The sequence below is a fragment of the Spermophilus citellus genome, assembly GCF_964194105.1.
Source record: "Spermophilus citellus genome assembly, chromosome: 5".
In the NCBI taxonomy this organism is placed as follows: Eukaryota; Metazoa; Chordata; class Mammalia; order Rodentia; family Sciuridae; genus Spermophilus; species Spermophilus citellus.
In genome coordinates this window covers 147,032,003-147,053,473 of record NC_138186.1, presented here as the reverse complement: position 1 = coordinate 147,053,473, position 21,471 = coordinate 147,032,003, and the positions used below count along the sequence as shown (strand labels likewise).

General features: G+C 43.0%; 1 protein-coding gene across 1 annotated transcript; it reads right to left on the bottom strand.

The window, feature by feature from the left end:
• Positions 1 to 4,659: 4,659 nt before the first annotated feature.
• TNFAIP3 (TNF alpha induced protein 3) lies at positions 4,660 to 20,081 on the bottom strand. The gene is made up of 9 exons (XM_081294735.1): positions 19,643 to 20,081; positions 15,655 to 15,964; positions 12,205 to 12,395; positions 11,407 to 11,554; positions 11,068 to 11,238; positions 9,691 to 9,871; positions 7,925 to 8,844; positions 7,080 to 7,261; positions 4,660 to 6,375 (listed from the first exon to the last, which is right to left on the bottom strand). Exons 2-9 carry the CDS (start codon positions 15,947 to 15,949, stop codon positions 6,091 to 6,093), a joined length of 2,373 nt encoding a protein of 790 aa, XP_081150861.1. The 5' UTR covers positions 15,950 to 15,964; positions 19,643 to 20,081; the 3' UTR covers positions 4,660 to 6,090.
• Positions 20,082 to 21,471: the final 1,390 nt, after the last annotated feature.

Here is a 21,471-nt window from a genome sequence, read left to right as displayed (position 1 = left end):
AGAGTTGTACTTTTTCATGTTGGGTGGAAGATAAGAGGAAGAATAGAGAAAAAAGGAGACGGTCCATTCCAAGACTTCATGATCCTCTGGGCAAGCATTCATATGGCTCAGACAAGATGGAATTCAACAGCACACCCAGCACCAAAATTGAACCAGATCTAATAGGAAATACAGAAAAATAAGTAAAATGACACCAGAGGTAAATAATGAAACAGATCTAGAATGTGAGAAATGCTACAGCATGAAGGACTCAATCATTAACAAGTTGATCTCATCACAAATTAAAAGGGAATATTAAAGAATAAAAGTCCTATTAAAGTTAATGGTCAAAAGCAAAATAGGCCTTTGCCAGATGCAGTGGTGCACAGCTGTAATCCCAGCTGCTTGGGAGGCTGAGGCAGGAGGATTGCGAGCTCAAAGCCAGCCTCGTCAACCATCAAGTGCTAAACAACTCAGTGAGACCCTGTGTTTAAATAAAATACAAAATAGGGCTGGGGATGTGGCTCAGTGGTCAAATGCCCCTGAGTTCAATCCCTGGTACCCCCCTCCCCCAAAGAAATAGGACTTTATGTTGTGCAATGGACAATCTGAGAAACTAGAATGGAGTCACACAATGTGATGATATTTCAATGATGGACCACATATATGATGGTTGTCCCCTAAGATTATATCACCCAGTTTTGTTGCCCTGTCAGTTTGTGCAATTACTATCTATGATGGTTGTATGACTAAATCAACTAATGACACATTTGTTAGAATGTATCCCTATGTTTAAACGAGGCATGATTTTATCTCCTTGGGATGTGAACCATATGAAATGTAAAATAGTCTAGCTAGGTGAAATGAGTTGGTCATGAAAAAAAGAACACATTCATTTCAATTAGAGATGTATACTGAATTTTTTGTGGTTGTGAAGATACAGTAATTGAGATTTGTTTTCAAATAGTCCAGAAAATAAATAAATCAATAAAGGGTATAATAGATGAAACAAATTTAGCAAAATAGTAATATAATAAAGTCCATTATACTATTTTCTGCTTTTTTGTATGCTATGATTTTCTACAACTTAAAAAAAATCAATAATTTTTGGAAGGTGTGGTTTCAGTCATCAGAATCTCCTGGGAAGCTTATCAAAATAGATCCCAGGAGTTGTCCAGAACTCTTAAATCAATCTCCCATGGGTACATCATGGATAGAGGAGGAGATGAAGGCTTGTGGATGGAAGAATGTTTGTGTATAGATGATATATAAATTCATACATCATCCACGACTCCTGGCTCATAACTCCCTCCCCAAATCAAGCTAAAGAAATTAGAATTTCACTTCCCAAAGGTGGCTCATAGAACTGAAAATGTACTCTCATCTTTCTGTTTTGGAGTTGGACATAAAGAAATTCTCTGACCTACCTTGTCTGACAGATCTTAACACTCCCATTTCAGAAGGGTCCTGCCCATGCCTGCAAGAAAGGAATGTTGCACAGAGAGGCCGAGGCAATCCACACCGACAGGCCTTGCTGGGTCTCCCCACCCAGTCCATTAGCATGAGAACATACCCTTTTGTCTAATCACATTTCTGCACAGTTGTTCATCCTTCAATCATGCCTGTGCAGTGACATTTCCCAAAAACCCCCAAAGGACAGGGTTCCAAGACATCTAGACATCTAGATACAGGGAGTTCCTGAAGAGGGGGGCACCCAAAGAAGGCCTAGAAGCCCCCTGCCCCTTCTCTCATGCCTAGCCACATGCATTTTTTTTTTCACTTGTATTCTTTGTAACATCCTTTGTAATAAACCTGTGAACATGTTTCCCCGAGTTCTGTGAGCCACTAAAAGCAAATTCATTGATCCTGAGGAGGGGAGTGTGGAAACCCTGATTTATAGCCTATTGGACAGGTAAAAACACCCTGGGGCTTGTAATTGGCATTTAAGGTGTGTATGTGGTGGGGGCAGTCTTGGGGTCTGAGCCCTCAACCTGTGGGATCTGATGTGGTCTTCAGGTAGTTTCAGAACTGGAGGGACACTAAAGCTAGTGTCTGTTACAGAATTAGTTGCTCTCTTGCATTTTGGGATCAGAGATCTGTTGACTGTTGTGGTGTAAATTCATTATCTCCCAGTTCTGATGGCCATCACAGCCAGAACCCTTCTTCTTATGTATCTTTCCCCGGAAATCTTAGACCAGTCTTCCTTCTTCCCAGCTGATTTATTTCTTCCCTATTTCTTTTTCCTCACTTAGGGGACCTTAGGACCTCCAAAGGAAAATAGGGACCTCAAAAGCAAATCCTAGCAGGCCCAGGCTAACCTTTCCCTCTCCTACGGGCTTCTGGGTCCTCACTGTTTGACCCAGTGCTCTGCTTGAGTAGATGGGCCTACTCTCATACAGTGATAATTTTTAAAAGCTCCCTTCCTCTCCACGTGTAAAAGGTGGACCTGTTCACTGCCCAAGTGTACAGCAAAGGGGTTAGTTATGTGGAAAGCAGTCTTCATGTTTGAGTCTGTTTTTTTTTTTCTTTCAGCATTCATCAACAGAAAAACATCAAATTTTGTTCTTAAATAATTTATTTTTTAATATTTACTCTTGGGAAAAGTTACATTTACTTAGGAAAACTTGTAAAATCCAATAAAGATATACAGAATTATATAAGATAAAACCAAATGTGCAAATTTCAAATGCTTTCTATAATAAGTATAAATAATTTTATTTCACATTAAGAATGAAAACATTGATAGACACAAAATATTAAGCTATCAACTTTGAAAGGATTATATGAAAACACTGAAGTTTAGTTGACTTCTTTGGAAAAAAAATCAGAAAGATTTATGTTGGGGGGAAAAAGACATGTCAGAATACAATAGAAGACTACATAGTCATGGGTCACAATATATTCAGGTGCTAAGTTCAGACCTCTAAAATGGCCAGCCGACTTTTATTTCTGGGAAAATGCATTTTCCTCCTTTTTTCCTAAAGCAAGCACAACGATAACACAAAGCACACAGGGAAGATGTAGGCCAAGGGCAGAAAGAAATTTCCTTACAATTGCTAATTTTTTTCTGTCCCAGGGCTGGGGTGTCAGGGTCTCTGCCCAGCACCCTCCACACAGCATGAACACACACACAAAAAAACCTTAATGACAGCCCATATCTATCTTGTTTCCACTCCTTCCCCATCTTCTCTCCAAGGAGGTAGAATTCTCAAAGGCATCTACACAACACAGACAGCAGTTTCTTATCCTGCAGCTGGAGTTTCATAGGAAAAAGCATGAGAGTTTACTAGATTCACTCTTGAAGCAATTCCTTCCTTCCGAGGGAGGCAATAAGCAAAGGGTATCAAAGAGATCACCTCCTCACTGCAGTCTGGAGCTTGCCAGGTTCTAGAACATGACCTAAAGCAATGCAGCATTTTCCCCAAAGGAGAAGAAACATGTCACTGATTTCTGTAATAAAAATAAATAAAGTGAATTACAAGAATATGACTATTGAGTTCATGAAATAAGCTGTATATACAGGTTGTGACCCAGCAACAACCAAAAAAATAGGTTATTATTATAGTCTTTCAACTTAAATCTCTGGGCAACATTTCAACATTAACAATCCCTCATACACAATATAAGGGTATATTATATCTGTTCACACTTTTACATGCACCTCAGTTCAAGCAAACCTCTTTAGAGGGGTAGACAATGATAAGCCAGAGTTATCTGTCTTCCCACTAAAATATTGATTTCTAAGAGGTGCTTACTATAGAGAGCAGCTCATTTTCAATGTGAACATGTTCAGTATCAGCAGCCTCTGAATCACAGTCTGTGATTGATTCTGTTTTTTTTTTTTTTTCAGAAAGGAGCTAGACATAAAGTAGCAGGATATAAAATTCACACTTATAAATCAATTGCATTCCTATATGCCAATGATGAATCAACTGAAAGAGAAATTAAGAAAACTATTCCATTCACAATGGCTTCATTAAGAAAATATTTGGGAATCAATCTAACAAAGTGGTAAAAGACGTCTACAATGAAAATGACAGAACACTACAGAAAGAAATCAAAGAAGACCTTACAAGATGGAAAGATCTCCCATGTCTTTGGACAGGCAGAATTAATATTGTCAAAATGGCCATACTACCAAAAGCACTAAACAGATTTAATGCAATTCCTATTAAAATTCCAAAGACATTCTTCATAGAAAAAGCAGTCATGAAATTTATTTGGAAAAATAAGAGGCCCGGAATAGCCAAAGCAATCCTTAGTAAGAAAAGTGAAACAGGAGGCATCACAATACCAAACCTTAAATTGTGCTACAGAGCGATAGTCACAAAAATGGCATGGTATTGGCACCAAAACAGACATGAAGGCCAGTGGTACAGAATAGAAGACACAGAGACAAATCTACATAATAAGTACAGTTATCTCATGCTAGACAAAGGTGCCATAAACATACAAAGAAACGATAGCCTCTTCAACAATTGGTGCTGGGAAAACTGGAAATCCATATGCAGCAAAATGAAATTAAACCTCTATTTCTCACAATGCACAAAACCCAACTCAAAGTGGATCAAGGACCTAGGCATTAGACCAGAGACCCTGTGACCACTAGAAGAAACTGTAGGCCCAACTCTCCATCATGTTGGCTTAGGAACCAACTTCCTCAACAAGACCCCTAAAGCACAAGAAGTAAAATTGAGAATCAAAAAATGGGATGCTTTCAAACTAAAAAGCTTCTTCATAGCAAAGGAAAAAAGAACACGAAGAGAGAGCCTACAGAATGGGAGAAAATCTTTGCCACCTGCACATTAGATAGAGCATTATCTCCAAGATGTGGGGAAAAAGGCACCCTCAAACATTGCTGGTGGGACTGCAAATTGGTGTAGCCACTCTGGAAAGCAGTACGGAGAGTCCTCAGAAAACTCGGAATGGAACCACCATTTGACCCAGTTATCCACTCTTCAGTATACACCCAAAGGACTTAAAATCAGCACAAGATAGTGACACAACCACATCAACGTTCATAGCAGCTCAATTCACAATAGCTTAGCTATGGAACCACATAGGTGCCCTTCAACAGATGAATGGATAAAGAAAATGTGGCATATATACACAATGAAATATTACTCAGCCATAAAGAAGAATGAAATATGGCATTTGTCAGTAAAAGGATGGAAATGGACACTGTCATGCTAAGTGAAATAAGCCAGTCCCCAAACACCAAATGATAAATGTTCTCTCTGATATGCAGATACTAATACGGGTCAGGGAGAGAAAAATAGAAGTTCATTAGATTAGACAAAGGGGAATGAAGGGAAGGGAGGGGAAATGGGAATGGGAAAGACAGTAGAATGAACTGGACATAACTTTCCTATGTTCATCTATGAATACATGACCAGTATAACTCCACATCATGTACAACCACAAAAATGGGAAGTTATATGCCATGTATGTATGTCAAAATACACTCTACTGTCATGTATGTCTAAAAGAACAAATTTTTAAAAAGACTCTAAAATACAAAGAAAAAAAAAGATAGAAAGGTGCTAGGTAGGTGGGGACAACCATGAACTACTGATATTTTCTGAATACATGAATTCTCCCTGAGCTTCTGCAAGCACTTGCAGAGGGCTTTTTGTGCCTTGAGGATTCAACTTCACAACTCTGAAAAATGCTGATGGAGGGCAAGTGGGATGGCTCTGGGCCTCCTGACCGTCTGTCCATGTGTCTTTTTCTGTTTTTGCAAGATGATAAAGCAGTCCTGGCGGGTGGAGGGTAGGGGCTACTGCTAGTCCTAGCACACATTCCAAGTCCAAAGTTGTCCCAGCCCTCTGCTTGGCAGGAGAGGAGCAACGAGAGCCTGGGGCTGAATCTGACAGCACACACTGCTAGTCACAAGCTTTGCTCTGAGGCTGCTTGGGAATATTCCTGGTTACCAAATCCCTGAATCACAGGCATGACGAAGAGCTTATCTTCCCTCCCTTGCTTGAAGACACCCTCAAGGCCACTGTCCCAGGGCCTGCCCCTTCCATGGCATCCAGGGGTTTGGAGCATAGCACCACTCTGGCTGGTGGCCTGCGGCCCCTCTTGGCGGGGCTGGCCACATGTTTCTGCTTAGCCATACATCTGCTTGAACTGAAAGCATTCATTGCAGTAGCCGTTGCACTTGGTGTTGCCAAAGTGATCGCAGGCAGGGGCCCGGCAGCGCTGTTTGGGGGGCTCTTCAGGAGTAGGTTCACCCCGGTGGGTCCCAGGGCCCACCCGCTGGCTGAGGTGCTGGCACTCCATACAGAGCTCTTCACTGCGGCAGGCCAGGATGTTCTTGCAGGAGGCTCGGGCACACTTGGGCCTTGAGGCGCCCTGTGTGGTTCGAGGCACATCTCTGTGCTGGCTCGATCTCTGTGTGGGAAGAACAGAGAGAACTGTTGCTCTCATTTCTCTGGAAGAACACAGTAAGCTGTCATTTGGGCTCATTCTGCCTGACAACAAGGGACACAGGCACATAGCAGTGGGATATTTCCTCCAAATCTCAAGGCAGCTGACCTGGCCCCAGGGAGGGCATGGGGAGCTACTGATCCTGAAAGGACTGTAAACTGGCCAGGAGTGCTTCCCCGGGAATCACCATGGGCACCCATACTTGGATAGCTCCTCAGCCCTTGTGCACACAACAGGCAACACATCTGTCACCATTTGCTTTTCTGATATGCTTTTAAGTGGAGTACCCGTGAGGCTCTGCCTTCTTTCTGGCTTATGATAAAGGATTATTTAAGAAGTCTGCTTTTTAGATGTCTGTGCTTCTGCTACAAATCAGTCGAAATTCTGATGCCCATCTGGCTTTCTGGATGCTGGAAGCATTTTTATTTTATGGCTAATTTTATTGGCTTTTCAAAAACAAATTCTAACTTGGTTCATTCAGACGGACAACAGTCCTTCCAACCTGGTGATGTCGACATTTTCCCCAGGTTCTTTCAACAGACTTTCTTAAGCAATCCTTTGTCATGGGAAGACAGAACTGGCAGGAAGGAGAGCCTGCTTGTCACATAGCTGGGAGAAACTTCCAGCTAAGGGGACCCGACATGCACACGCTCCTTAAAATGTCTTACCAGTTGCTGGTCAGTCCTTTTTGCTTCATGAAATCTCTGGTTCTGAGCTTCAATGAAGCACTTCTGACAGTATCCTTCAAACATGGTGCTTCCAAGGGTGCCGCACTCCCTCCCTAGGCACGGAACAGCGTTCTGGAACCGGGAGGCTGTGGGACTGGCTTTCCCTGAGGCAGCGCCAAAATCTACAAGAGAGTCGATGCTACTCAGTACCATATCTGGGTCGCTAGGCAGACACAGACACTGATGTTACAGAAGGAAATGGATTCTAAGTAAAGATTAGGATAGCCTTCAATATACTTGAGACTAGATATTTATAAACTTAGCAAAATAATAAAATCATCACTAAACATCTTTGGCTTTACGGATTGCTATTGGAACAGTGATCAGTCACACAGAATAAACAGCAGACATGAATTGCCCCTCTTCTCTCGAATCAGAGATTCCAAACCACATATGTTCTCCTATAGTGTCAGTGGCGATTGCCCTCTCTCTAGGTTTTCAGATTTTGAGTTTCTCACATTTGAAAAAGTCTAGCTTAAACTCTATCTTATAAATGCCAGGCACCAAATGGCCTTATGAAAACACAATTCCATCAACTATCAATGAGGGTACTTTGGATTTCTGGCAGGGGGCAGCTAAGAGCTGCTTGTCTCACAGTGCCTACGGCTTCCCTGTGCGCCTGGCAGAGGCACCCTGAGTGTCACCAAGGGCAAGCTGCTGGAAAAGCAGTGGGCTCTGCCCATTCCACCCGGGCACTCAGGCAGGCTTTTCTTTCTTCAAGTTCAGGAACAAAACCCCTTCCAGGCAGCAGCTGCTGCATTAGGAAAACCTATCATTTCACTCACGTTTGTTTTCTCTGTACTCGATGAAACACAGCGTGCAAAATCCCTTGTTTTCTGGAGTTCCAAAATACACACAGCCAGCTTTTCTGCACTTGCTAGTCCCGGTCCTGTCCCCTGGAGTCCTTGAGGCTTGGGAGAGGCAGCCAGAGGGGGCATCGTTTCCAGCTCTGTGGCAACTGTGCGGGGAAAGACTCTGGATGAGCTGTGAGGGGTCTGACTTGGACCGCTGGTGACAGGAAGGAGGGAGGCTGCAACCTAAGCTGGAGGAGGGCTCTACTGTAGTCCTTTTGAAGCAAGTACTGCAGATCCCATTAAATGTCCTGGTAACGTCCTGGAGGCAGGCTCGGCACTTACCAGGATCTAAATGCCTGGTGGTGTCTGTGGTGTGGTTGGCATTGATCTGCCGGGCACTGTGACAACGCTCACAAAATCCATTGTGTTGCACGTTCAGCGTGAAAGGGCAGCCGGGACTCCTGCACTTCATGGCGGTGGTCTCGCTGAACAGGAAAAGGCTGGGCGCTGTTGGTGGGGCTGAATGAGGCCCTCCAGCTGGCTCCTCGGGGTTCCAGGCTGAGGGCTCATAGGCCTCTCCCCGAGAGGCCCCAAGTGCCACCCCGGGCAACCCATCTGGGCCTGGCTTGAAGTTCAGCTTTGGCAGTTTGTTTTGGGTCTTCTGCCGTCTCTCTGAGCACTCATGGCAGAAAGGCTGGGTGTTCACAGACATGAAGAAAGGGCAGTTGGGCGTTTCACATTTTACATCCATGAGAGAAAGCTGGGGTGTAGAAGGTTCCACAGGGTTCTGCGAGCGTGCCCCTCTCCTCCCCTGCTCGTTGTTCTCCTGCCACTTCTTGTACTCATGCTGAACCAGTTCAAAGTAATCATCTACCAGGTTGATCTCCTTTGGTAAGTTAGCTTCATCCAACCTGAAGCCCAAATGGAAAACGTGAGATAACAAAATGACACCCAAGACTTTTACCTCGTTACCACGCCCTGGGCAGTTTCAGAATATGGATCATGGCAACAACTTTATGGCCATTCACCAAAATCACTGCAATGCACTGATGATATAACTCCATCCAACACATTTCCTATATATGTTCGAGTGAAAGACGAGGCCAGTTAGTCAGCTAAGAAGACTTCATTATTTCTAACAGTTCACAGTCTCATTTAATCTATCTTTGTGTACCCCGAATTACAGGTAATGCAAAAGAAAGAGCCAACTCTACATCTTGCTACTCCAGGGTTCCTTTTAAAACATTAGTTTTACTTTTTAACTTCTCAGACATCAAATGTTAAGTGAAATATTACTCAGGCTATTCATTTGGGCTGGTCTACTCTACCGTACAAACAACTTTGGAACTCTGCATTCTGTATTTTGCTGTTATTGATTTCAAACTCTTGTCTGATCTCTATTGAAGTTCCCTGCCATGAGTAACTAAGAGGTGAGCATGCCCATAGGCACTGTCTGTTTACTTCTGTTTACTAACTGGTTAATCTCCACTTTGAGAAACGGATTCTTGTAATGTGCGGGCATCATTTTCTTGTTTTCTTTTGTTGTTTATTTTTGTGGTGCTGGGGATGGAACCCAGGGCCTGGTGTTGAGCATGCTGGGCAAGTGCTCTGGCACTGAGCTCTGCCTCCAGCCCCCATCTCATACATTTCAAGTTCTCAAAAACTTTATGGTTGAGCTTTGGAGTGGCAGCAGCTTATGTGGCTAAAGTAAAGGCAGTCACAGATGACAAAGAAGGTGCTAAATATAAACGGCTTACTTTGCAGCATTAATCAGATGAGTGGTGCCGTGGTCCCAGCCTTGGACCGGGATTTCTATCACCATCAAGTACTCTTTTAAGAGCTTGTCCTTCATCTCATTTTCAGGATCTGTCAGAAAGTGAATTTTTAAGTCTTCAAATCTTCCTCGGTCTCTGTTGACAAGTGGTACAGCTCGGATTTCTAAAAGGGGGAAAAAAAAACCAGCACATGAGTAAAATATTATTCGACTAAAAGAGGCTGCATGTAAGGTCGTATGTATAGAAGGATTAAACTGTGAAAATGCAGAAAGCATACAATTTAAAGAGGAGAAAAATATCATCTAGGCATAGTTAAGCCCAAATGGGAAAACAAAGTACACTAAACGCTAACATAGGATTATGTTCCAGGGAGCTCACACAATATTAACCAGCCTGCAGAATCAGACTGACCTGAATTTGAAGTATGACTTTGTCACTATCAAGCTAAGTGACACTAGGCAGGTTATTTATAATCCCTCCTGAGTTCTAACTCCTCATCTATAAAATAAAGCTACCTATTCCTGCATCTCACAAAGATGCCATAATGATGAAATGGAAAGATATAATGTACCCAAAGCACTCAGCACAGTGCCTATTACACATTATATGACTATCCTAACAGCTAACCTCACAGATATTTATTCACCTGCTCCATGCTAGGCATTATATTGAGGACACTGTGTACCTTCATCTGCAGGTGTTAAGAGTGATGGTGGTAAGGATATGTGTGTGTGTGTATTTAACCTACTTGTGATTAATGTGCTAAAAGTATCATACACAAAAAGATATAGGAGTATTATGATTATTCTACTGTATTACTATTGTAGGTCATGTAATTCTAATATAAAAATTCAAAATCTGAAATGTTCCTCGATCTGAAACTTTGAAGTGGACTTTGGAGGAGCACTTTGGATTTTGGATTAGGGATGCTCAACTGGTAAAATCCATGCAAATATTAAAAAATCTGGGCTGGGGATGTGGCTCAAGCGGTAGCGCGCTCGCCTGGCATGCGTGAGGCCTGGGTTCGATCCTCAGCACCACATACCAACAAAGATGTTGTGTCCGCCGAGAACTAAAAAATAAATATTAAAAATTCTCTCTCTCTCTCTCTCTCACTCTCTCTCCTCTCTCACTCTCTCTTAAAAAAATATTTTAAAAAAATCTGAAACACTTCTGGTTCCAAGAATTTCAGATAAGAGATGCTCAACCTGTACTAGCTAAAGCAAATGACAGAATAATGTTGTGAAATAAAAATAGTATACTTAAATTAGACTATTTTCAATTAGGAGCAAAAGAGCAAAGCCTGATGTTCTAATATCTAGCAGAAGTTATGAATGTGAATGGATGATGTTTGCTCACCAGGCCCACTGTCCTTCAGAGTCACCAAGGGTACAAAGTGCTGGCTGTCATAACCAAGAACAATGGGGTATCTGTAGCATTCCTGTGCAGGCCAGTGGAGAGGCAAGTAAATTCCACCCACTTTCAAAGGGGCGAAATTGGAACCTGATTCCAAACTTCTCAGCATTTTATCTGTTTAAGGAAAGAGAAAGAAAGACAAGGCCCTCAGGTGACTTTCATCAAATTCCATTTGGCTACTGTTACTTGAAGTAACTTTGGGAATGTGGGTATTTCCTAGGAATCAAAGCATTAACGCTGAAAAGCACTTAAATACAAATAAACGATCTGCAGGCATCTCACCTGAAATGACAATGATGGGCCTTCTGAGGATGTTGCAAAGGACAAATATATGAATTTCTTCCAGTGAATTATACTGAAGTCCACTTCGGGCTGCTGGGGTGTCTGTGGATGCCATTTTGATAAGGTTGTCCCATTCATCATTCCAGTTCTAAGGGGAGAGGGGTCAGGAGAAACAAAACAAAAGGCACAATTGAATGTACTCTGCACCAAACAGTCATTCTGGTATTACTCTACAATTATTCATTTATATAACTCATCTTATATTTTCCCCTTTCTTAAAATCACCATTCAAATGATCATCCCCACCCCCCACCCCCATTTTGGTTTTCTTCCTTTACTCTTTTCCACTACAGAGCAAACTCAAAACCAGGGGAAGCAGGGGACAGCACCTGCTTTCAAAAAAATTCCCTGGTGAGGCATAACATTGAAGCCCCTCATCCAAATGTAAACAAAAATTCCAAACTTGTGACCAAGAATGGTAAAGTGATGAGTCTGCTTTTATTTGGCAGGCTCAGTAGTGCACGTGAAGGGCACTACTGAAAAACAACAGAAAGGCCATGACTGGAAGAACTCCTAAAACACTGCTGGGAATCTGCACCTCAAAGCCTCGGAACAGAGTCATGATCCTTGGGTTAATCCCACAGGAGGTTTCTGGTGTTTTCCACTGAGTATGCTTGGCTTACCCAAATTCATGTGACCTAGTAAGTCATTTGCTCCTCTGGCACAGGGACTGGCCCAGAAAAATCTTCACCCACCATGGAGCTGTCAATAGATGCTTCATAGAGGAACAGAACATACCCTAGTGTCATAGCAAAGTCCCGTTTCCACGAATTCCTGAGATTTCAGAGATTCCAGCTGCCAGCGGAATTTAAAGTTGCGTGTGTCAGTCTCCTTGAGAGTGCTGAAAAGTGCCTTCCTCAGGACCAGGTCTGTGTCCTGGACACCCCACATATACTGACAAGCAGCATGCATGAGGCAATTTCCATCACCTGAGGACAGAAGGGAGTCATGAGAAGCAAGGTTAAATCATCTGCACTCAAGGCACTGCACAGGTTTTCAGAATGAACGAGGCAGACTGCTCCCACAGCGGGCTGAATGGTTTGATTTCTTAGTCAAGGGCCAACTGATGATGTTCAACAAGGTAATACAGCTACAGGGGAAAAGTAATTCTTTTCATTCTTCCTTATAATGAGTAGCTCCAACAAGGCAAATGGGCCAGAGGACCTTGGTTCCAGTGTGGCTCTCCTCCTACCTGGATAAGGTGACCTTGAGGAAATTCCTTAAGGTCTCCAGGTACTTTCCCTCTTTTAGAAATGAGAACACTGAATTATGATCACTACAGTCTATCTCTAATAGCCCTGGGTTTGCTGGCTAAGGCACTGTCACTACTGTTCTCTAAAGGGCAATAAGCACAACCAGGAAGCAGGCTCTGCTGGGCTCACTACACAGGGAAGGTCTGGCTATGACTCAGTGGTAAATGCCTTGACCAATTCCGCTGGAGCTTTTGGGACCTGGAGTTTCCTCTCCTGGTTTGTTCAGTGGAATTGACAACACCAAATTACCCACAGCCTGCAGCCCCAGGTTCCCTGAGTGCATTAAGGGACCTTTTTTTTTTTTTTTAAATAACTCAGTGTTTGGGGTTTGCATTTTGAGAAAAAAAAATTAGGTCTAATTTTCTTCCATTAAGTTATGACTTCTCCATGTTAAAACTCATGACTCAAGAGACTGCACTATTTTCCAACTCCCAAACAATGAACATTTTGGGAGAATGTTTAATACAGAAACAAAAATTCTTAATCTCCTTTGGCAAGTGCAAGATAGGTTTTTTTTTTTTTTAAAAAAAAAAGTTAAACTATTTTCTTAAATTATTCTCTAAGTAAGGCAATAAAGCTATCTGAAATTTATCAAAGTCTAATTACAGTCGAACTGTAAAAAAAACAAACAAAACAAAACAAAACAAAAACCTCAAATACATATCCACAGCCAGTTTTCCTTCAATTTATACACTTAGAAAACTAGCTAAGTAAGCATGATCACCAATGAACAACAGATAACTCAAGCCCTGTGTCTTGGCAGAAGTGTGGCAATGATTGCGTTCTGTTGAAATTTCCCCTTTGCAAAATCTAGAGCAAAGATAAGGCTTTTTTTCTTCTTCTTGTGCTTACTTTCAGTTCTTTATTGAGATGCACCAGTATAAAATTCCCTAAGCAACATCTGGAATTCCCCAGTGCTAAGTTATTTGACTAGCAATTGAGCAACAGCTATTGTACGTTTTGTTCTGGTGTGTAGACATTTAAACTGCGAACTGCACCCTGGACTTTCCAAGTGGGTGTGGTCAGGGTGAGCTGGAATAGGGCTACTCATTATACAAGTGAAATCGCCGCAGCCAATAGACGCTGGAATTTTTCACACGAAGTTTCAATTTTATGCCACCTACTCCCTTCCTCATTCACCACAGTCTCATATCCTCAAATGCAAACTTGTGAATCACCCCCTCCCCAAACAGACCACTGCCTTTGAAGAAAACCTCCTATAGGGGGAAGGATAAAAAAAACAAAAAACAAAACACACACACAGAAAAGAAAGAAAGAAAGAAAGAAAGAAAGAAAAGGAAGGAAGGAAGGAAGGAAGGAAGGAAGGAAGGAAGGAAGGAAGGAAGGAAGGAAGGAAGGAAAAGAAAAGAAAAGAAAAGAAAAGAAAAGAAAAGAAAAGAAAAGAAAAGAAAAGAAAAGAAAAGAAAAGAAAAGAAAAGAGAAAAGAAAAGAAAGGTGCTAATAGAAATCATGGGAGAAAATCCATTTGTCTGTCCCCTTCCTCAACAGCTTTTCTTCCTTTTTCAGCAATTTAAGAAATTTTCTTCAAAGTGGAGAAATAAGAATTCTGAGACTAAAATTCCATTTCCCAGACAATGTTATCCAAATACACTTGCTCTTGTAGTTTTATTAGTAGTATGAATCCTTGTTCACATAGGATTGCAAAATAAGTGTTTACTATTTCTATTCCTTTTTTTCATTAAGCAATAAAGCATTTCTTAAGGAAATAGTATATACCATGTTAATTCTGTTAATGATAATAAAGTTTTTCCCTTTGGCCCCATTTCAAATTTGCCCAAAGTTAACTCCATCTCTTTTTTCTAACAAAATGGGACAGAGTTAAAACCACAAACCATCAGGTATTATAAGCCCCTTGACAACACCTTCATATAATTACCCACTTGTATGCACCATTTGATTTAATGCCAATAACAACGTAGACAATTCCTATCTCTAGTTTCCTTCTGACCTGAGCTTCTAAGAATTCAAGCTTCATGAATACAGGTGAAGCTATAAGATACTGAGGTGATAAATGAGAATCAAAACAAACAAATCCCCACACCTCCCAATTTCTCTGAGTCACTCAAGTCCAAAATACTCAAAGTTAATATAACAATTAAGTTAATTAAGTTAATGTTCTCATCATTACTGCCAACAAGGATTTTCTGCTCTTGGATGTATTATTTTGATTGGGGTAGTTTAGTCACTGATATTAGGACCTAAGATTATTGCTGTTAACTAGACTGTAAGTATTTAGTTGATCTTGTGTAGTCTACTTGCTTATTATAATAAATATCTATATCCAACAAGCAGAATTTTGCATCTGCATAAAATAGTATGCTTGGATGTTTCTGTTGATGTCCACATTCTTGCTCAAAGGAAATGATTAAAAAATAAAATAGTAAAGCTTGGAATAGGAAATAACTATTAGCAGCATCGTGATATTATCACAGGCAACAGAACCCAGGTAAAGGTAAAGGAAAAGGAAAAAGTCCTCAACTGGTTAACACATAAAAGGCCACCAACACAAGAAGTGTGAGGACATCACAATAACAATCCGGATCGACAGTAAAAGCAGTTTTCACACCATACCTTTCCAACTTAAAATACCTTTTTAAGTATTTCCACTACTGGCCAGGAAAGGGTATTGTACAGATGATTCAACAGTTGTTAAGAATCAGAAACACTAACCTCTTTGGGGTCTGGTGTTTAAAAATGCATTCCTAGGGCCTCAATGCCCTCTGCAGTCTAATATATACACTTCGGACATACTATCATAAAAATAGTCATCAAATAAGCCTGCTCCTGTCACACGCCCCTCAGAGACTTTCTATAGGAAGACGGCTATAGTTAGTGCCATTAAAACTTCATGAACAAGGACCCGGCACCAGGGAAGCCTCCCCCAAGCAGCAGAAGCACTACAGAGCAATCTCACCATTGGTTTTCAGTGCCACGAGCTTCCTCACTTCACGACACCAGTTGAGCTTCTTCTGGCTTTCCAGGGAAGCCTGGATGCTTCTGTCAATGAGAGCTTTGTGGATGATTTCCCGGAATTGGGGACAAAACTGGCAAGTTCTGAACATTTCCAGCGTGTATCGGTGCATGGATTTAAAATGATGAATGATCCCATTGGTAGGTTTAAAAATGTCTTCTGGTGTTCGCTCTCTTATCTTCACAGCTTTCCGCATATTGCTCAAATACAAAGCCTGAGGAAGAAGCTGCTCAGCCATTGTGCTCTGCAAGGCCTGAAGAGGAGGGAAAAATCATTCCGTTAGGCAGCCTTTGTACTCCTATGTACCTGCCTGCAGGAAACCCCGCTGTTTGATCTTGTCATTACCCTAATCTGTAGGCAAAAGATCTTAGTCACCTCTACTCCCAGGATACTAGCTGGCCCCAGAGATTAACTCACACTGGACTGTTTTAAGTTACATCACTTTAAAAGATTAGTCTAAACAAGAGAAGGAAGGTGGAGAGTGGGTACTGAGGAGGAGGGGAATAACCCGTGTTTTCAGTAACATCTGTCAGGGAGCCAAGCCTGTCTGTCAGCAATAGGTACAGGTACTGCTGCACAAAACCCACTTACTCGCCCAGTGCATTCTGACACCACCACTGCACAACAGCTGCTGGATTTTAGAAGCACTGAAGCCAGTTAAGGGCACAGCATCCCTGAGTAGTCCAGTGTCTCCAGTAAGAACACCACCATTCAATCCCTGTCCTTGCTGCACTCCCTCCACAGTAAATCTTTTATGGAAGATCCTACAATTTTAGGCTGTTATCTAGGCTGCTGCTGTGTTTCTTCTTTAGCCCCAAAGAAAAATATGAAGTTTATTCATACAGTTTATTATAATGTTTATAGAGAGTCAAAACTGTATTGCTTTATAATCAACAAAGAAACCTATTCCAGCAAGATACTCTGCAATGTTAAGAGCAAAACAAGCCAGACTTGGTGGCATACACCAGTAATCCCAGCTACTCAGAAGACCAAGGCAGGAAGATTGCAAGTCTGAGGCCAGCCTCAGCAATTTAGCAAGACCCTGTCTCAAAATAAGAAGGGCTGAGGATGTGGCTCAGTCATAGAGCATTCCTAAATTCAATCCCAAGTATGGAGGGTGACAAGAGGACAGCAAAATAGGCAGCAGTCCTTCAGACCCCTGCCAAACTTTACAACATGAAAAGAAGAAAGAGTAATAACACAATAAATAAATTGTGAATAACTGTTCACTTCCAAGAACAGACATCAGAGCTCAATTATTTCAACTTATCTGCCAACCAAATTTTATCATTGTCCTCTAGGAACCAGCATTCCCAAGAATTAATATTCTGCCCTTCACCTAGAAATCATCAAGCATAATCAACAGGTGAAGAAAATGAAAATCTAGAAGCAGACCAGAAAGAAAGTTTCAGCTAGGGAGCCATGCAGGACAAATGAAAGGTGTGGGGCAAAGTGCAGCATCTGTCGCCCATGCCAACAATGTGGAATGATGGACACAGTGGGAACTTCTCAATGTAGAGCAGTGTGGAGAGCCAGTTCTGCTTCACAACCCTTAGAGTGGTGCTTGATCACACTTCCTAATTTCCAAGAAGACAAAGATGACTTCAGAGCATAAAGAGATTCCCTAGGAAGTTTCACAGCAATGGTTAATCCCACTCCTGCATCATGCTATCTGCCAGGGCAACTCTCCAGGTAGGAAAGATGTTAAACCTATGTAAGATGAAGGAGAAGAAATCTAGAGCTTCAGGAAACCTCTCCTGGGTGGATCTAGGCTCTCTTAAGCAGCTGATAACGTGGTCTAAATTCCTGTGACCCACTTGAAGGGGAGAGGTTGGACATAGAGGACCTTGAGGTTGCTTCTAAGGATTTGCACTGGGATTCCTAATCCAATAGCTAGGTAAGGCCTGGAAGAAGTCATTCTCTGGTCAGATGGTGATCCCTCCTTTGATGTCAGATATTCCCCATAGGTGGAATTGGGCAAAAGCACAGCAGGGCTACAGACACAATGATGAGACAAAAATACCTCTCTCTCTACCCGCCGCACCCTACACACAATCTCTGTGGTGTAGCAAGGCTCTTTCATAACAGCATTAATCCATCTATCCATCCATGGAATCTACCAAACAAGCACTGCCTGACCACCTAATTTGGCCAAACACTATGCTTGGCACTGGGGCTAAAAATCAGAGCTGACTTATCCCCCTCCTTGAAATCATACAAACATCTTGGGCTGCAGCTAAAACACTGGAGGTACTGGTCCAGCCCAGATCCCACAGCCACACTGGAGCTGAGCTTTGCTTAGAAGATCTCCTAATACCTGTCCCTTCCTATTCCCATACCCCCACATCTATGCTAGTTGCCACTCTAAAGATGGAAGCAGAATAGCAAATACTAATTTAAAATACTAATTTTAAACAAATTAGTATTGCCCCTTTTTGCTTTTCTGACTTCTATTCTTCTCTTCTGGGCCTAAACATCTTTCAGTAAAGATCTAAATTGCTTATATGGAAGTTATACAAGTGTCAATATATTTAATAGCCTATTATGATATCATTCATAGATTTAGCCTTGCATGGACTACAAACTGCCTACTGAAAACAAATCAAAACCCACTGCCCAAGTTTCCAGTTCTTCGACTTCTCCACACTTAATAATAAAGAATAAATTTTTCCAACACATGACTGTAATGTCCTTAGGGAAGGAAAAACAGTATACCCCCCCCCCTTTTTTTTTTAAAGCACTTGTTACTTCACTGTCTTACTTAAAAAGAATTTTCCAATTTGATCACTAGGATCAATAAAATTCTACAGAACTGACTCATTAAAGTCCCCCCCCACCCACCCCTTGTTTTATTTTTTCCACTCTGGGCAGACATTTTTTTCTGCAATGTAGAAATTTATGGTTTATTTGTAAACAAACACCTCACTCAAGTGTTGGGAAGTACCCCTCCAAAAATTGTACAAAGAACTGCAAAAAAATGCAAGAAGCACCTTAGACAAGGAGAACAGAGCATTAGCTGGCTCACATATGAGACATTACTAGAGTCGTGGTACAGAAGACTCTTTTTAATTAACAATGATTCTCCCAAAAATGCTGCCCTGAGACACTTGATCAGACTGGCTTTCCAAGGAAAGAACTGAAAAAAAAAAAAAAAAAAAAGCAGACTTAAAAAGAGCTGAACGCCTTTCTTACTTAATACCACTGCTTTCCTGAGAGGCCAGGTGGCAGGATGTGGGACAACCCTGGACTGACAAAGACTGTCAAAGTGTGCGGTTGGGGATGGAGCAGGGAACCTGAACATTACTCCTCAAGTGAACCCGCAAAATGCAAGCCAGCGACCCACTTCTACAGTACACTTCTCATACACTGTTGCAACTGGAAAAGATAAACGCCGTGCCCTGACCCACCCCCTGCACAGAGCTCTCAGTATATGGAAGCTTCTCTGGGAACGTTAGCTGACTGCAGATTCCCCACGCCCACCGGATTTGGCTGCCCCTGAGATACTCATTCCCGGTTGGGCTGGTTCTGCACAATCTGCGAAGAAACCACAGTGCTTCTGCAAGGTCTACGTGGCTATGAGCATGCAGTGCTGGATTCCAAAAAAGACACCCAAAGTAGCAAAGCACCAACGACCACCAGACCAAAGGGCCCGAGGGGAGACTCTTCAATAGCCAGCTGCAACTTAAGTTTTCTGCATTATCATACAGAAACAGCTAGCAGGCTGTCACCCCAACATCTGACACGGCGACCTGAACTCCATGAACTTGAAAACCCAAATAGGCACAAACGGCGAACTAACTCCTCTCCAGGACCTCTGCAAGACCAATGCCCAGAGAGACACCGCCGGCCCGAGGGTTGTCGCCCCGCACGCACCCGCAGCCCTCGCCCGCAGTGAGCCCTTGCACCCTGCGCAGGAAAGCGACGCGGTTACCTTTTCGGGCCGCGCGATCCTCCAGCAAAATCCCAGGTCCGGGTCAGGACAGGCGCGCGCTGCAGTCTGGGGTCGCGGTCAGGGTCAGGCCAAGAAGGCGCCCCATAGACGCCCGGGCTCGGGCTCGCTCCTTGGCCGGGGGTGTGAACGTCTCCGGCGGCCGCTCTCGTCGCTCCGCCCCCGCGGGTTCGGAACTCGTTGTGCTCCGCCCGCCGCGACGGCTGCAGACTGCCCAGTTTCCTCTTTGCCTGCTGTTGTACCAGCCAACCAGGGGATTTCCACTAGGGACTTTCCAGTCAGTCACGTGATACCCAGCCCGGCACCGGAGCCCGCGTGGCACGTCGTGGGCCACCAGAGGGCGCAGAGGGCGCTGAAGGCAGCCACCGAGCTGCCTGGCCGGCTGCCCCGCCTTGCCCGGCTCAGTCGGGGAGAAACTCCTGCGCCCCGCCCCGGGGTGTCCCCGCGTGAGTCACCTGGGCATTTCGGAAGCTGGCCTCAACGTCACATCCATGTGGAAATCGCGGTGATGGGAACTGGAAATCAAATGGGTTCTTTTTTCGCAGCTTTTTCTGCAGAATCAACCGTGGCGAAGAAGGAGGGAAATAAGAAAGAAAGAAAACCCTAAAAACCACCCAGTGCAGGGGACCGCAGGCCTGAGGACGGGTTTGAAAAGTTTGCGCATTGCACGTGATGAGTTGTTAAGGGAGAAGCCTAGATAGGGCCGGAGAGGGGATTTCGAGAAAAATAAGCGTGGTCCCCAAGCGCATCTTTCTTGTCAACCCCAGGCTAAGGACTGGGTGGGATGCTGGGCCCAAGGTGACTGACGTCAGACCCTGTGGTCCTGCAACCTTGAGTTCGCAGGGGTGATGGGGAGTCTTAGAACTAGAAATCAGAACAACTCTCACTCCCATCCTACACTCAATCCATTTCCCCCATTGAGCACCCCAGTGAAACATTTCAGTTTAAAATCATTTCAGCCGTTACTTACTTTGTCTTGTCTGCCCAGGGCTTTATTAGGTTATTTTAGATGTCCAGATAGTTAGTTTACCTCCAGGTACCAAAAGCTAATAATACTTGTTATACCCTCACCCCATACCCCACACCGCACATGCTGTTTGCTTCATGAGGACCCCTGAGTCATGTGAAGGTAGGTGTCAGTCCCATAAGTGGTGGATGTGCATGAGCTGTGGAGGGAAGGCATTAAGATGCTTTTACTGCTTTGATGCCTTCTATGTCTAGGTGCCCCCCAGGCCCAACTCCTGGAATGCCTAAGCTAGAACCAGATGGGAATATTAGGTGCCTATTAGGTGCCGTTGTCCCCTTAAGCATGCTTGTCAGGTTGTCAAAACTATATATTGCAAGGATTGAATTAGAAAAACATGCTCTCCTCCCTAGTAAGGACCTGCTGTGGCTGGGCTGGGGTCTTAGTGGAGGGTGTCACTCTTTTGGCAAAGGGAGGTTTAAAGCAGTGATTGATGTCCCAAAGCTGGTCTAGCTTTTTTAAGCTGATGGCTGAATTTTTTTCCAACTTCATACCTGCTAGTGTTTGTCCTTTTCTTGTTCACAAATGATCTGGGTGATGATGTTAGCCAAATTATATTGATATATTCATGTATGAATATATAACAGTGAATAGCACTATTATGTACATTTACAATGCATCAATAAAAAATGGGAAAAATGTTTTCAACTGCCAGTGCTCAAGCAATGGATAGTCAAATATGTTGTACAAAATGACATTATTTCTTGAGGACTTACTGTATGCTTACCTATGCTTTTATATGACACATGGGAAATAAGCCATTTGCCCAATGTCTACCCAGCTGGTA